General features: G+C 34.6%; 1 protein-coding gene across 4 annotated transcripts in view; it reads left to right on the top strand.

Moving 5' to 3' along the window:
* The window catches only part of ZFR (zinc finger RNA binding protein), a 71,726-nt gene that overhangs the window by 25,130 nt on the left and 28,945 nt on the right, over positions 1-17,651 (top strand). For all 4 annotated transcript variants that reach the window (XR_011966397.1, XM_072605905.1, XM_072605904.1 and 1 more), the window contains 7 exons: positions 4,480-4,727; positions 8,046-8,237; positions 9,104-9,392; positions 10,072-10,259; positions 11,956-12,075; positions 12,649-12,794; positions 16,109-16,271. Coding sequence is in view for 3 of the 4 variants with exons in the window: in XM_072605905.1 (XP_072462006.1) it covers positions 4,480-4,727; positions 8,046-8,237; positions 9,104-9,392; positions 10,072-10,259; positions 11,956-12,075; positions 12,649-12,794; positions 16,109-16,271 (1,346 nt within the window). In the remaining variant the exon portion in view is untranslated. The remainder of the gene's footprint in view (positions 1-4,479; positions 4,728-8,045; positions 8,238-9,103; positions 9,393-10,071; positions 10,260-11,955; positions 12,076-12,648; positions 12,795-16,108; positions 16,272-17,651) is intronic.

Consider the following 17,651-nt stretch of genomic DNA (forward strand, 5'->3'; position numbering starts at 1 on the left):
CTCATGGTTTTGCCCTTTGCAGTAATATCCAGCCTTTCTTTGTCTGGTTCAAAAATAAATGAGGTTCATCTGGTGCCTAATCCCCCCACCCCTGCTTCAATATTTATATACTTTTCTTCTTATACACCCCAATTATGAGAAATAGAAAATTTTATTTCCTTTCCCCTTTCTGCCCTACTTTATTTCCCCTTTTACCCTTTCTTCTCTTTCCCGCTTTCAGAACCTCAGAAAAGAACTGATCTAACTCCACATCTCTGTTTTTCTTATTTGACTCCCTCTCTTTATATTTTTTAAGACATTAAGGATTTCTTTTCATATAAAATTTTAACAGTGCAGTCTACAGCGTCTTCCAGTTGCTCGAATCAACATACCTTTCTAGGTTTCTCTGGACATTTGTGTTTGCATTTCAAAGACCCTACTTGGCTCTGGTCTTTTCATATGACATACTAGAACATCCTGTCTTCCATTAAAAGTGAATTTTTTCACCTGTAGTATAAGCCTACAAGTAAAAAATGCTTTGCAAGCTTAAGTTATTCTTGGTTGTAAACCTACTATGTCTTTTGGAATATTGTATTCTAAGATCCCTTCTAATTTATGGTAGAATCTACCAGGTCTTATATGATCGTATGTATTTTCTTGGTATTAGAATTGGTTGTTTGTGGTTGCTTGTAATATTTTTTCTTTGGTGTAGGAACACTAGATTTTGACTGATATTCCCAGAAGATTTTGTTTTGTTTTAGAAAGTGATTATGGATTCCAACTTCACTGTCCTCTAGGTCTAATAGCGCTGAGCAGTTTTCATTTATGGTTTCATGAAAAACAGTGTCTAGGCTTTTATTTTTTCTCCTATTTTTATCAGTCTTTTCATTTTGTTCCAATATTTCTTGGTGTGTCATGGAGTCATTGATTTCTGTTGGGTTGATTCCAGTTTTATGATATCTGTTACTTGGGTAAGGTTTATCATTTTATCTTCTAAGCTATTCTTCCAGTTTTTTCTAGACCCTTAATTTCATTTTTTAGCCCCCTACCTCATTTCTTCTAGTCCTTGTAGAAAATCCATTTTCCATTGTGTCTTTAAATGCACAGCTTAATCTTCAAGCTGTTTTTTAGGGTATGCTTTGATTTTTTTTTTCAGTGACTAAATATTAAGCTGTAGTTCAACCATTCCTAAATTCATTCATATTGTGTGTAAACAGAATCAAGTAGCAAGTTGGAGTTCATTGTAGAAGAGTCTAACAAGGCAAAGACTAAGAGTTGAGAAGGTATGTGGGAACCAGTGAGAAGGAATATGTTGAACTAAGGAAAGAAATTATGTGAGAAAACCTTTGTAAAGAAGTTTTGCCCAACTCATTTTCCATTTGTACCTATCTTCATTGTGAATTATCCTCCCCAACTGCCTACCTCCCTTTCACATTTCATTTGCATATAATCACATTTTGTCATACGTACGCAAATTTTTACTTTATAAGTAAGTTCATATTTACTTTTGTCTGGATTTAAAGAGGAGATATAACCTACCATGGGACAGGTTTTTATTTGTATACAATTGGTCATGTGTTCAATATACATAAACAAACAGCAACAAATTAAAGGTGATACTATGTAAAAAAATAGAATAATCTTGCTTGTGAAGAGTAAAAGATATATATTTATGTTTGAATGACATGTAAATTAATGGGGAAAGGGAGAGTAGCAGGGCAGGCATTGTGGGAGTTTTTCCTTTAGTCTTTTGTTGCATCAGTGTGAGGGATCTCCCTGGTGTAGAAGTACCCTCCACTAATACAGATTGGCAATTTCTCTGTAATTTATAGTTCAAGAGTTCTTCATTATACTGAAAGTTACATGAATTGTACACTCACACAGCTAGAATATATATCATAAAGTAGGATTTAATTTCAAGAATAATTTCAAGAACTGTACCAGTTGTGCTGCCTTTTAATATATGACTTTCTTAATTTTCGCCTGTTTGAGGTAGTATAACATAATGGATATGGTGCTGGCTTTTGAATTAGTAAAACCTGAATTCTAAGTCTTGCCTTTAACATATACTAACTATTCCACCTTAGACATGTTAGTTAATTTCTTGGTGTCCTAGACACAGTTCTTTAAGACTGCATTTGTAGAAGAAATGCCCCACCTATAACCTATAAAATCAAAGATCCAGATAATATGTTATTTCCCAAGAAGAATACTGAATTGGTGGTTTATGGGAAGTTTCATGTCTTATTTTGTTTTGTTTCTGATGAAGCTTACTTCCTAGTTATTGGTACCTGGGCTTCAGATAGAAAGGCAAAATGTGACTCGCTATATAGATGTATTTGAAAAATCTCACCTGATTCACTAAGTAATTCTATTTTGAAGAAAGATTAAACTTTGGAGCCTAGGATCAGTTCCACCCTCCTGCCCTCTAGGTTAGGGGATATTTAACCTCCCTTTAATTTGAGATTCCCTAAGGATGTCTATCCCTAGTACAGGTATATAAAAATTGAAGGTCTGCTCACCAAATCTCTCTGTCTCCAATCTACTTCCCCTGTCTCTAGCTAAAGAATTCATGGTAGTTGGACCTTCAGGTCCAAAGCCCAAGCTGTCTCATTTTTGTCAGAAATCCCAGTCCACCTCCTCTCAATACCTTCTAGCTCATCAGAACATTTTTAAAAGGTGGTCATATGCCATTTTACAGATTATCAGATACAGTTACCGTGCCCATGTACAGTTTTAGAAAGCATGCCTTTGTGTTAGGTTGATGGAGGTGTTTAAGAATTTGTTTTTAGAGTCACCCAGGATTTTGCACTTCAGAAAATTTGTAGCCACATATGCCAATCTGGGAAAGTAAGAGCTATCAACCTGGATATGGAAGTATCCCCATTAAGCACAATTGGTATTCATTAAAGTGTAATTATACCTTCTGTGTTAGTAAATAACTAAATGTATTAGGCTATGTGTATGCATACATAATATTTGAGAGTAAATAATATAGTTCTCTTTTGGTCAATCCAGCAAAAAAAAAAATGCCTAAGTTCTGTTTTGGTTTTGAGCCTGTGGCATTCATTAGGATAGTAATTTTTACTCTTTATTTCAGACCATTTTAAATATCTTTGATTGGTTAGCTCTGCTGGTTTTTTTCAGCATATTCATTTCAGAGACTTTCCACTCCTACAAATTGTCTTCCATAAACAAAACCTTTTCTTATACTCCATCCTATCTATCTAGCAACATAGTCCAACAAACTAACCCAGTTGAGCTTTTGTATATATCAACTCACCTTCCTATTATGTGGCTTCTTTCCCTTTCTAGGTTCAGGCTTGCTCAGCTGTTATTTCTCAGAATCTTACCTATCTCATCTTTTCTCCTGATTATTTTGTTTCTTGGTTTGATGGTAGATAAGATACCATGATAGGTTTCAAACATCAGAAATGCCAGAGTCAGTAAAATCAGATCTCTTTAAGTAGAAGGCATCTCCTTTCATGCTTGCTTTAGAACCCTTTCTTCTTTCCTTAACCTATCTCTGTCTCTCAACTCTACAGGAAGAACTGCAAACCAAATATACTCTCAATTGTCAAGTTAGCAATTTTTGCTTTCAGAGATTTTAGTTTGTCAACAGAATTGAATATTATCAGGATGAGTGAGTTGTTTTGATTTTAAGTAGACTTCTTTGTCACAAAGCCCATTGTAATTTAAAAGAAATTTTAGCATTTAAAACAAAAAGATTATTCAGAGAGAGCTAGCAAAATGTTGTAGAAATATCATGGGAGCTAGGACTTCGGAACTCTGTGCATTGTTGGCCAGTTGAGATAAAACTTGTGTCTGTTCAGCCTTGGGAAGAAGGCATAAAACCCCATCTCCTGTTCTTTGATAATGCTTTCAAAGCCATTATAACCTGCCTTCAGTCTACCTCTCCAAACTAATTTTCCCACTATTCCTCACTATAAATAAATACTTTACTTTAGGCAGGGCACTTCTCAGGCCCCCACAAACTTTTTATGTTAATTCATGCTTAATTTTATGCCTTCATTCATATTAGTTTGTCTTGAAAAGGCCTTTCTTTCTGTCTAAATCTTATCCCTCCATCAAAACTCGGCTCAAGACTACCAGAGTTGGAGCTACTTGAATATTAATTGATGTCCCCCTTTTTGAACTCCTGTAGCACACCTCAGACTTTGCCATTTGATTATATTCTTCCTTAAAGTATATGTCCTTGGTTTCTTAGAGCAGACTTCTTTGAGGGAATCATATCTAGTTTTTTATCTCCCAGAGCATCTAGCTTATTTCTAAGTGCAATAGGTAGGCATAATTGTATAGAAAAAGGTAAGTAAGGTTCCTTTTGGGTTCCATAGGACATATACAGTGTTTAAATAGTGATACATTTGGATACTTTATTAACTGAATTTCAGTAACATGATTTGGTAACTTAAACTTTATTACTGAATACTTGGCTTTTATAATTATGTAAATAATATTTGTTTGATTTTTATTTGTAAGGTACCTCTTATTCAGGTTATGAAGCAGCAGTATATTCAGCTGCATCCTCCTACTACCAACAGCAACAGCAGCAACAGAAGCAAGCGGCAGCAGCAGCTGCTGCTGCTGCCGCAACAGCTGCCTGGACAGGGACCACCTTTACTAAAAAAGCACCATTCCAAAATAAACAACTGAAACCAAAACAGCCTCCCAAACCACCCCAGATTCATTATTGTGATGTTTGTAAGATCAGCTGTGCTGGACCACAGGTATCTACATTTTATATTACTGCAAGTCTTAATGATCATATTTGATAAGTGTGGACGGCATTCCAGGTTTTTTTTTCCTGAAAATAGTGGCATTTTGGCCAAAATAGTTTCTTTGAAAGGAGTTATTGCTATTGAGACTTGAAAATAATAGCTTAAGAGAACAACAGTGATGAATATTAATGTAAATGAAAGGACTATAATTATTTATATGAAAGACATTTTGGTTTTTTTAAGCTGAACTTCAATTTTTATGTCTATTTTGGATTTGCCTTCTTTGCTTACAAAAACATGCATGTTATTTTATAAAGCCTTTGGAGAAAGCTCCTCCCATTTTGGGAAGGAGGATATTATCTTCCTTTTTTCTTAATCTCTCTAAAGTTCTGTTTTATTCTTGGTGGAAATTTTGGAAACTCATAGACTTTAGGAGCTAGAAGGGACCTAAAGGAGCCTAATTTCTTCGTTTTACAGATGAGGCAACATTGTTTAATGTAATATTCTTAAGGCATATAAACAAACAAGTATGAAATAAGCAGGAATTTCTTTAATACTGTAGAAACCTTTAATGAACCATTTTTAGAAGTGCAACAGGTCGCCCTAATTTAAAGATGAATTTCTTTATAAGTTGGTAATAAAATAATGACTAATTTGTGTGTGTAGCATGTGGAAAACTATCCAGTTGCTTTAGAGTCACATCACATAGGGTAAAGCTTAGGGATTTTGGCAACAAGAAAAGTGCAGTGAGTGCTGGATAAATTAACATAGGAGACTTTCTGCTTTTCCTTGCCCTTTTTTTTTTGTTTTCTAGCCAATAGTTCTTCTTGTATATGTGATATGGGTATGTCTGTCCCTTGTCAGTATCAAACATATTCAGATCTCTTCCTAGGCATAATCTATTTTCCCTTTTTCTAAAGGGCCTAAAAATACAGTGAATTTAGTAGCCAGAAAGTTTCAGATATATTTCTGGGAAGAGGAAGGGAAGGTAGGTTCTTGATGTTTTCCTTCCCACTGTGTATTAAGTCTTTAAAACTTTAACTTGTTTCAAGTGTGCTGGATTAGGTATGTTTGACTAGGTATTGTATTGCCTTTGAATCCTTGGGCTATGAAAAAAGAACAGCTATAATTACTGACTGAATTACAGGCATCCAATTTAAGACTGTCTTGAATATATGTATGACTGATTTCACATATGGCGTGCGAGCCACTGGAACGAGCATGTCAAAGGGTGCTGCCATTGAGAATAAATATGCAAGGCCTTAGTCTAGTTATATAATGAGGTTATGGTGTTGAAATGCGAGTACACAAGGGTTACGTGGAGGCTTCAGGTGAATGTAAGAAGGAAATGATATTGTGAGATACAGATGTAAGAAGGCAACAAATATGGGATAAGAGAGATACTATGAGGTGGATGATAATTATATAAAAATTAGATGTAGTGAATGTATGGATATAGGATATATAAAGGCTAGACATTTCATGTGAGAAAATGTACTTAGAGTTGAGTGTAATGCTAAACGTGACTGAAATAGTATAATATAATGGGTATAGAACACAAAAAAGAAATTAGGAATTTAGTGCTGGATATCGTACTTGGTGAAGGATGACTACAAGTCTGTAAATGGATAGAGGCAGTATAGCATTCATTTCAATAAACATTAAGCTCCAATTATGTGCAAGACACTTTTAGTCTCTGGGAATAAAGAAAGAAAACCAAGACACTACCTCTCCTTATGTTCTGTATTCTCTTGATTGTGGCCATGGAAGCCACAAAACATGTTACACAAATAAATAAATATAAAATTATTTGAGGAGGGAATGAATGCATACCAAGGCAATGTGGGTAACAAGATGGCCAGGTAGAATATGAAGCATGGCTGAATCTTGTCTAAATATATACTGTATATACTAAATATATACACCCAAACAAGTTTGCACTTAAAAATTTACCAATAAAGACAGTATGGAGCCCAGGGCAGAAATTCCAAAACTGAATAGGTTAAGTCCCTCAGGTTACATAGTCTCTGGTGTTAGCTTAGTCTAGGGAAAATAGCAAGATGTCCGGACTGATAAATGAGGAGTGTCTGAGGCTGACTAGGGATAGAGTACTGATATTTGAGGGGACACTTGTATAAGCACTGTCAAGAAACCTAATGTCCTAGACTTGTCTCTACCACTCAGAACTGATTGGAGGTATTTTGATTTAACAAACATTTTTTGAGCATCTGCTTTGTCCATAGCCTTTGTTGGGTCATGGAATAGAAGAAACAAATTTAAATGATAGCAATACAGTCTAGTAGACTATAAGCTTAACCTCTCTGTTTCATCATCTATAAAATGAAGGTATCAGATTAGATCTCTAAGGTCCCTGTCAGTTCTAAAAGTCTGTTTTGTAATGAGTAGTGGTAATTAATTATTTGCTTTTTTCAAAGAAAAGACATAAATTTTGAAATCAAATATGATGTGATTAAAAGATCGCTGTTAGCCTCTAAAGTTCTGGGAAGTGTCTTAACAACTCTGACCTTGGGCAAGTCACTAAATTTTGTTAGGCCTCAGTCTCCATATCTGTAAAATGAGAGGGTCTAGATAGCTTCTAAGGAAATCAGTGGTCTCATTATTCTGATTCCTCATTCTCTTTGAAGTAAAAATGCTTTTATTCAAGTGGTACTGGCATTGAAGATGTGTGGAAAACTTTTTGACTCATTTTTGTTAATAGAACTGTTTTAAATTATTTTTTATTCTAAATGTACAGTATATTTCACTTGGGTTATGGATTAAATGAGTTTTTGTGAATCAACCGGTGACTTTTTTTTTTTTTACCATTTGCAATGTTTCTGTGGGAAATTGAAGAGTTCCAAACAATTGAATGACAAATGGCATTTATCTATTTGTAAGCTGTTTTCTTTCTATGTACTGGACTATAGCTAGTGTTTTTGTTGATGTAGAATATTTATTTATGAAATAGGAATGTCTTTTCCCTACTTACTTTTGAATCTATTGCTAATGGTATATATACATATACCATCACTGTCTTTTGATTTGAAAAGGAGAAGCATATCCTTTCTGTCTAATCAGTTGTGTTTTTGGTAAAGGAGAACTCCCAAGATTCAGAAAATCACTGTATTTTATTAGGAATCAGTCTATGGAGCCACCAATCCACTAGAATAAATTTGCGTAGTTTGTAAAGAATTCTGCAATCTAATCTTCAACTACTTCTGGAAATAGAGTTATCTTGACTTTTAAATGAGTGTTAAGCCTTAGATTTGTAAATTAGATAATACTGAATGGTGTACAAATGAAGGAAAATGTTTTCTTTTAAAACAGACTTATAAAGAGCATTTAGAAGGACAGAAACACAAAAAAAAGGAAGCTGCATTGAAAGCTTCTCAAAACACCAGCAGCAGCAGCACCTCCATTCGTGGGACTCAAAATCAACTACGTTGTGAGCTCTGTGATGTGTCTTGTACAGGAGCAGATGCCTATGCAGCACACATTCGTGGTGCTAAGCATCAGAAAGTAGGTGCCTTTTCTCACAGACAGACACACACTCATACGCACGTACATACATAATACCTACATATATACACCTCTTATGTCTTCATCTTTGGGAGAGGGGTTTAAGTAGAAGTAAAGCTTGGTTTTCAAATTTCATAGATCTTAACAATATTGCTTCATGATTTCAGTGATAACTATGGAAAATATCTCCATTTCCTTTCACTAAAATACCTATTGCTATGCTGAATTTTGCTCTTTAAGTTTACCTTGTAGAAACTGAATTAGAGGACTAATTTCATTATTTGGAAATTATCAGGTGCTAATATTTCCTTTCTTTTAACCTTGTGTCTGATTAGATATGACCTTGAATGATTCATTTAATCTGTCGTTTCCTTATCTAAATGAGGTAGAAGCAATGATCATACATATTTGCCTCATAGTCATGTTATGAAAATAAAAATTCTTTAGGAGTAAGGTACTCTCAAAATTTAAAATAAATCCTCTTCAAAGAAGATTAAGTGCCCTATACGTACATGTGGATATACTACAGGCAAATTAAAAATTTGTATGTTTACTTGAGGTTTAAATCAAACAATAATAGTATTTTTTGAGCTGTAAGCTAACCACAGCTCCCTAATTTTACAAGTGAAGAAACTGAGGCCTAGAAGTTTAATGAATTGCCTAAGGTTACCCAGCTAGGTAATAGGCAGGTATCAATTTATAAATGGATTTAACAGGAAGCAAATATATAAAAGTATATAACACATAAAATTATACTGAATAGAAAGGAGATAGTTGGTCTTCATTGTAAAGTGTTGTTTATTACTTCAAAAATCTGCATACCCTACACAGTGTGTTGACTGATACTAATAAATGTGTTTTTATAGGTGGTAAAGTTACACACAAAACTTGGCAAACCCATTCCTTCAACGGAACCAAATGTTGTTACTCAAGCTACTTCTTCAACAGCTGCATCTGCTTCTAAATCAACTGCCTCTTCTTCTGGTATTGCAGCTAGCAACAGTACTGTGAATTCCTCAGTTGTAACTTCTGCAGTCAAAGTTCTTACACCTGCTACAAACACAGGTCTCAATACAGCATCAAACACTAAAGCATCAACCATCCCTGCAAATATGGCTGCAAAGAAAACATCTACACCTAAAATAAATTTCGTTGGCAAGTATACCTGTCCTTTACTATGAAACTTATATTTAGAAAACTCAGAAAATTCACAGGATATAGTATTTTATATGAAAATTAATTGGAATGTTATTTTTATAAGTAATACGATTAACCTTTTGTGCCTGTATACTTGTACTTTTGTTTTTTCATCTGTTCAGTGGAATTAGTCATCATTAGTAGTTTAAAAAAGAATCTTAGCAGTTTTAAACCTATTTTTACAAAACACTAAGCAAACTAAGATTAGATTTCAAGTGATCAGAAGTTGATAAAATTTAAAGGGGAATTAGAAGAGAAGACTTTCAGTTTTCATTCATCTGTCATTTGTTGAAATACGCTGGGACAGCATTAATTTTAAAAATGAAAAATCCTATGTAAAAATTTGGTCCATTTGTAAAGTGGAGAAACCACTCAAACTAATGAGGATGGATTGTTAAATAGTTTGAGTTTATCAAAGTGAAGATATTATGGATACTTTCAGGTAACTTATTCTACTTGTTAATACATATACTGTTAATTAACAGTAAAAGCTAAATGTTTTTAAGTCCTTAATCCAAAATGTCCATAATTACTAAGTAGTGGTATTATTATAGGAAGATTTGTAGACATTCCAATTAATTCATGTGAAATATGTTTATGGTTAAAATTTACATATTTATATATACCCTTTCTCTAGGTGGCAATAAGTTGCCGTCAATTAAAACAGAAGATTTGAAAGGTACCGAAAGTATTAAACCTACCCCTGCCACTTCTGCTGTACAGACCCAAGAAGTAAAATCAGACCCATCAGACCCAGTGACACCTACAACTCTTGCTGCTTTGCAGAGTGATGTGCAACCAGTAGGCCATGACTATGTTGAGGAGGTATTGAATTGAGAACATGGTTATTACAAAATTCAAGCTATAGATTTGGTGTGAAAATTTGTTTCTGGGGAGAGGACTTAATTCATTTACAAACCTTTTTTTTCCCATAATTTCTATGTTAATCATATTAGATAAAATGACAGTTTTAAAAATGTGTTCACTATAGGCTGAAAAAGCTTTTAGTTTCTTTCTTTTTCTCCTTCCTTCTCTGCCTGATAGCAGCCCACTTTGTGATACCTAATTATCCAGAATGGTAGGAATAAGCAACAAAGCCTCAATAGTAAAGAAAATAGCCCAGACAAAGCCTTGACATTTTACTTAATAAGAGAGAAAAAAGGAGCATAGTATTTGTTACATGTAAAACTGAGGTTGCTCATTTAACAAGTCAAAACATTCTTGAGGATGAGAAGTTGGGGAATATGTTAGTTTCTCAGTATACTCACTCAGATGAAAGGGATCGGAAGAGATGACTTCTGCACTCCCCTTTGCATTTGTGATTCTTTGAACCTTCTAGATGAAAAAACAGTAGAACCCTACCTGTAGGAGAAGCCTTCTAAAAGGAGCACATTGAAGCAGGGAGAAATGTTATCTGACCACCAGAAAAAAAGAGTGCTTGTTGAATAGTTGTACTTTGTACAAGGATGGCTGTTTGAAGCATTGTCTTATATTAGGGTCACTGTTGTTAGGTAACCTACTCGATAGTGTCCAAAAGCATTGCTGTATTTTTACATTCCATTATAATTTATAGTCTCAATAGTGACCTTAAATCATCAAGAAAACGTTATTGTGTTCTTTATCTCTCCTATGTTGAGGAGAGGAAATATAGAATAAATTTTTTAGGAAAAATTATACCAAAAACACCTTTACTTAATGAGAAACTATGCTAGGCTTTAAGGTTGTATGTTAAGGTTTCCTGCTCTGAAGGAAATTAGTAGGTAGCAAGATAATTAAGCTATATCTGCAAATAACTAGGAGTATATTTCAATTATCTTGAAAATTAACTTATCCAAAATAGCATATTTCCTAGTTTTATGCTGGGTATATCCAATAATACTATACTTTTGAGGATCAAGGTTGGAAGCGCCCTTAAATATGGAAATAAAAAACTCCATGTAACATAAAAATATAACAAGGCAGCAGTTAATCAGAAAGAGCGTTAGCCTAGGAATCAAGACTTGGATTCCAGTCTGAGTTCTGTTAATGACTAAATGATGTCAGGTAAGTTCTCTAGACTGTAGTGAGGCCTGCAGGATTTTGCACTGAATGATTTTTAAATGCCTTCTAGATTTGAGATTCTATTATTCTACTTGTTCTAATTAGTTGTGGTAGCTCAAATTTCAGTAGTGACTGAGTTCATCATGTATATAGAAGTAGTCTCTACATGCAAACCTAAATATGTAAATAAAGAGATATTGGCATTGCTTAACAGAGTGCTTAGCACAGGAAGTAGTTAACAAGTGCAAGCTTAATTGAATTATAAAGGTCTTGCTTTACTAATTTCTGTTATATAGGCCAGAGTGAAAAGATGAATGCTTACCCAAATTCCTACATGGGCCATCCTGTCAAACCCAAAGATACTTTGTGTTTCCTTTTTCTGGTTACAGCTAATTGTGATTGATGAAACATTGATTGATTTTAACATTCTATAAACATAGTATGTTTTCATATTTTTTATGTTCTTCATTTGTTTCTTTAGGTACGAAATGATGAAGGGAAAGTAATTCGGTTCCATTGTAAGCTGTGTGAGTGTAGCTTTAATGATCCCAATGCCAAGGAAATGCACTTAAAAGGGAGAAGGCACAGACTTCAATATAAAGTTAGTGGAGATTGCTATTATTACTTTGTATTTATTGAGCATTTATATCGTAGAAAACAAAAAATCAAAATGGCACTATTCTCATCATACAGGAGCTCATATTCTAAGGGTGTTGTGACCCATACCACATATTTTTTCTCACCCAAGTTCACTCAACTCCCTATTTTTTACATATTTGAAACTATGTGCCCATGTATCAGTCACTTTTTCTTTTAAGGCAATAGATCTTGATTTTGTATTATAAAATTTTATTTATTTCTTGTTGGATTTTTTAAAGGGCATCCTAAGAAATGACGATTATATAACCATAGAGTGTTTGAAGGATGTGAAACTCTCCAGACATTCCTAGTCTTGGGTGTAATTTCTGTATACAGCACTTTGGGGACTAATTTGAAAACTATAGTAATTTTACTGATTTTTTTCCTAATTATTTTGAATTAGTGAGATTTTACTGTAATGATTTCCCTTCCTTGGGAAAAATTAAAAGTATGTAACTAGACAAATACATAGAATGTTGAAAAATTGTGCTGAAAAGACTGATGAAAAATAAATTTTAAAATATTTTTTATGTAGAAAAAAGTAAATCCAGATTTGCAAGTGGAAGTAAAGCCCAGTATTCGAGCAAGAAAAATTCAAGAAGAGAAAATGAGGAAGCAAATGCAGAAGGAAGAATACTGGAGAAGACGTGAAGAGGAGGAACGCTGGAGAATGGAAATGAGGTATTGTTTTTCACTTTTAATAAAATATGAAAAAATGCTTCATACTTGCTAAATAGTTTAGTTGTGAATGGCTGAATAAGTAAATTAATGGTAACTCTGGTGTTTTTAGGCAAGGTAAGTTTTTTACAATACTTTAAACATTGCGGGAACATCAGCAGCAGAAACCTGCTCACTTTGTGTATTCTTAAATAACATATTTGGAACTTTTTTAGCAAAATTAAACAAATGAGCCTATGTTAAATTTTATGTCTGAGCCTTAGAAACCAGCAGAGCTTGGGCTAGATCTCTGGTGGTTTGTCTCCACTGATTGACCTCTTCTTAATCATTACCATTATCAGATACCTTGCTCCATCCTTACCCTCTCACCCCCAAGACTTGTATGCTTCTTTCCTTCTTTTTCTGAACTCCTTCTCATTAGGGCCAGGCTCTTCATATTTTCAGTATGACAGTTAGCTAGTCTGACAAATTTTGTCTTATTAATACTGTTGAGGAAAGTTATAAGAGCTCCTTTGGGGTCTTAAAGTTTCTAGGCCACACATGGATCACTATAAAGACTTTCTAGAGACAAATAGTTTGGTCTTTGATTCTAGTGTATTAACTTTTATAAATTAAATCAGCTCATAAAAATGTACAAACTTAATACAGATGAAGCTTTGGTATTGATAGAAAAAGCATTAATATTTGTTAGAATGCAAATATTCATTAACACTTGATTTGATTTATATGTTTGAAATTGTTTTGACATTTAGAGTAGATTTCAGAATCTTTGTGTTGGTAACCAGAAACATGAAGAAACGATACAAATGATAACTATTTCCTCTTTGAGGACAGATCAAGAAAGAATAAACTTAATGGATTTATATTAAATTTGATTATAAGAAGTACATTCTGAATGGAAAAGTTGGGGAACATTGAATTGTTTCCAAGAAAATTAATGTTTGTAATTAAGTGAACAGTATATGAAAAACATTTTCTGAGGTGTTTCAAATTTAGTAATTTAAAGAGTACTGAAGTTTTGTAACTTAGCACAGGAATAGTTTTATTAACTATTAGGCCCAGTAGTCTAGTTAAATTGTGCTTTTTTTTTTTCAGTTTTTTTAAATTTCATAGTGTACTAAACTCTATATTTGGTATTATACCTGTAACACAAGAGGCAGTGTGGTACAGTAGATAGTGAACTTGATCTCAAAACCAAGAAAACCTGGGTTTATATCCTGACTGTGACAATTGCTGTGGGTCCTGGACAAATCATTTAGTCTTTCAGTGTATTAGGCAAACCTCTGAGATCATAAGTTGCAGAAAGGGTGCTGACCTGTACTTCTAGAGAGTTCCCTATATCACAGAAATCATATCTAGGACTTGTCCCTACTTAGAGCATTCTGTCCTGGGCCATATTCTCTCTTTACACAATTTCATTTGGTGATCTCATCAACTTCCATGAATTTTATTATCATCTCTATATTGATGCTCTCAAATTTAGTTATCCAGCCCTGACCTCCAGTCTCAAATCCAGCTGCCTGTTAAACATCTTGAACTAGATGTCTCTTTTAGACATCTTAATCTAAGTACGTCTCAAACTGAACCCATTGTCTAAATTGTCACCTCTTCCAAATTTCCCTATTATGTCAAGGGTACTGCTATCCCCCCAAACCCCCAGTCTTGGAATCTAGGAGTGTCTTCCTCAACTCCTCAGTTTGTATCTTTGTAACATCTCACACATATTCTTCATTCTCTCTTCTCATATGGACACCACCCTTGTGAAGCCCTTGTCACCTCTTGCCTGTTCTCTAGCAATAGCCTTCTGGTTTCTTCTGCCTGCCAGAAGTTTCTCCCAACTCCTATCTCTCCTTCAGTCAGCAACTAAATGATCTTCCAAAAGCACAGATATGACCATGTCACTCCTGTACTCAGTAAACTCCAGTGATTCAGCTCCCTCTCATCTCCTGGATCAAATAGAAAATCTTTTGTTTGGTGTCAGAGTTCTTCATAAACTTCTCCCACCCCTATCTATCCCCAGTTATATACTCTGAGATCCATTGAAAATGGCCCCCTTGCTACTCTTTGAACAAGACACTCCCATCTCTCAACTCTAGCACTTTTCACTCACTTCTCATCTCTGCCTTCTGGTTTCCCTGGATTCCTTCAAGTTCCAGCTAAAATCTCACCTACTTACAGAAAACTTTCCCCAATCCCTTGTAATTCTAGTGCTTTCTCTTGGTTGAATATTTCTATTTTGTCTTGTATATAACTTGTTTGTACAGTTATTTGGAATTGTGAGCTCCTTGAGAGTAGGAAGTATCTTTTACTTCGCTTTGTATCCCCAGCACTTAGCACATAGTAGGTGCGACCTGGTCCTTCCCATATCTGTCTGAATATAAGCCACATGTTTCCTGAAAGTCTGGCCTATATGAACCCTGAGTCCAGCCTCCATTTGCACTGTTCAGCAGATATGGCTCAAGCCTTGTTAGTCTTAGCCAGGAGTAAGTTGGTGCTACAAAATAGTTTACACATATAATACTTTATAGTTTACAGAGTAGAGTCTCAGTTGAACCCTTTGAAGTAGATACTACAGTTGGTATTCCACTTTTACAGATGACAAAACTAAAGCTTAGGTTAAAAGATTTGCCCATGGTTATAGAGCTTTGATGTCAAAAGAAGAATTTGAACTCATTTTTGAGTCCCAAGCTCTATCTACACTACATTATACTACACTACATTATACTACACTGCGTAGCTACGTAAATGCATATGTGTATATACTTACATACATATATACACATATTACTCCTACTCCAAAAGCAGAAAAATCAGTCTGTCCTTAAAAGCTCTGAGCCAGCTATTTGCATCCCCACTAGCCTGTTAGAGATAGAAATTACTTTGCCAAAGATTGTCAGTTCTCCATCTTTGTCTTGCAAGAGACTATCATTATGACTTATTAGCTTAGAATGAACAAACAAGAAGGAATAAATTCATCTGAGATGATCAGGGAGAATTAAAAGGAGAAAGTTGGAAGGAATGAAACCTTTTCTCCACTCAGAGTCCTCAAGCATTAAATTTAGTATTATTTCTTTCTTCTCCTGTTTTTTCCCTGATACTGTTCCCTGAAAAGGACTGCTTTCATCTACACTTATAAAATCAAAGTAGTGTGATTAGACATAATAGAGAAGAATATATAGCCTATACATTTAGCATGAATCTTCTCCAGTTTTTACTCTTTACTGATCACAAATCATGACCTAATGCTTAATCCAGAATTATTTTATTAGTAATGTATCTATTTTTATTCACAAGTATACAATGTAAACTAATTCTAGACGGTATGAAGAAGACATGTACTGGAGAAGAATGGAGGAAGAACAACATCACTGGGATGACCGTCGCCGGATGCCTGACGGAGGATATCCGCATGGTCCTCCAGGGCCGCTGGGCCTCCTTGGGGTCAGGCCAGGAATGCCGCCTCAGCCTCAGGGGCCCGCAGTAAGTGTTGAGAGGGGGGAAATGTTCTTGAACATTGCTGTTAACATTTTCATCTGACCTAGCAGCTAGAGTATATGAGAACTTCTTGTGGGTTCCTTGTTGCCTCCACAGATCTCCTTTATTAGCACATTGTTTCCACTTGTCATCAACTTGAACAGGATTAGGATTGCCTTTGAAATTTGATTTCTTTACATAAAAGTTTACCTAGCTCTTGTTGTCTTCTAGCATAGAAGTGGGGAACAGAGAGGAGTTACACTTTTTACTTGAATCTCAAAGCATATTCCCCCTTTCTGTTACAAGTGTCTTGGAGCCTTTTTGCTTTCCTGAATTTCCTGTTCATATGAAATTGTTCTTATTGAATGTGTGAAGAAAAAAATATCAAAATCAGGGGATAATTACAAGTAGATCTCCCCTGATGAAAACATTAATTTTAATTATCATGCTTTAAATTTAGCTCTCCTTTTCTCATCAGGAGAGGTCCATGTCATTCAAGGATCAACAAGAGAAAAAAAAGAACACATGGAAGTTTAGGGACATGTACAGAGGAAAAAGCACTAGCTCTGGAGTCAGAGGACTGGGCTTCAAATCCTGCCTCTGCTGCTTTGCTACCTCTGTGACCTTGGGTAGGTCACTTAACCTTTCCATGGACTTTAGCTTCCTCACCTGTATAATGAGATTGGATTAGTTGACGTCAGAGGTCTTTTCCAACTCCAGATTTGTGTTCTTATGTAAATACATTTCCGAGAGGGATAGAATCAAGAGTGGGATGGTATTTGTATGAAAAAAGAGAATTTGCTTACAGGTATAAAAAAGCATAGAATAGATTTAAAAGTTTTGTGTGACTGGTTATTTATTGTAATTAAAAGTGTAAGATGTATTTCTGAAAAAAAATTAAATGTTAGGATTTTTATTTTAGGGTGGTTTTTTTTTTTGTTGTTATTAAGTATTTTATTTTCACCACCCCCCATGCAAAAAAAATTGTAACAAATAAGCATAATAATTAAAATAAAGTCCTGTATTAATAATATCCAAAAACATATTTCATTCTGAATGTTTAGTCTACCTCTGTCAGAAGATGGGTAGCGTCATGGATCTGGAATCATGGTTGTTGGTCATTACATTGATCAGAGTTCTTCAGTCTTTCAGAATTGCTCTTTGTATTGTTATAGTTATATAAATTATTCTTCTACTCTTGCTAACTTCGTATCAGTCCATAGAAAACTTCCCCAAACTTCTCTGAAATCATCCCTTTCATCATTTCTTATGGCATAATAGTATTCCATTATAGTAATATACTGCAGTTTGTTCACCCATTCCCCAACTAATGGCCACCTCATTTAGTTCCTAGTTCCTTGTGACTGCAAAAAAGCTATTATATTT

This window comes from Notamacropus eugenii, chromosome 4 (genome assembly GCF_028372415.1).
Source record: "Notamacropus eugenii isolate mMacEug1 chromosome 4, mMacEug1.pri_v2, whole genome shotgun sequence".
Lineage (NCBI taxonomy): Eukaryota > Metazoa > Chordata > Mammalia > Diprotodontia > Macropodidae > Notamacropus > Notamacropus eugenii.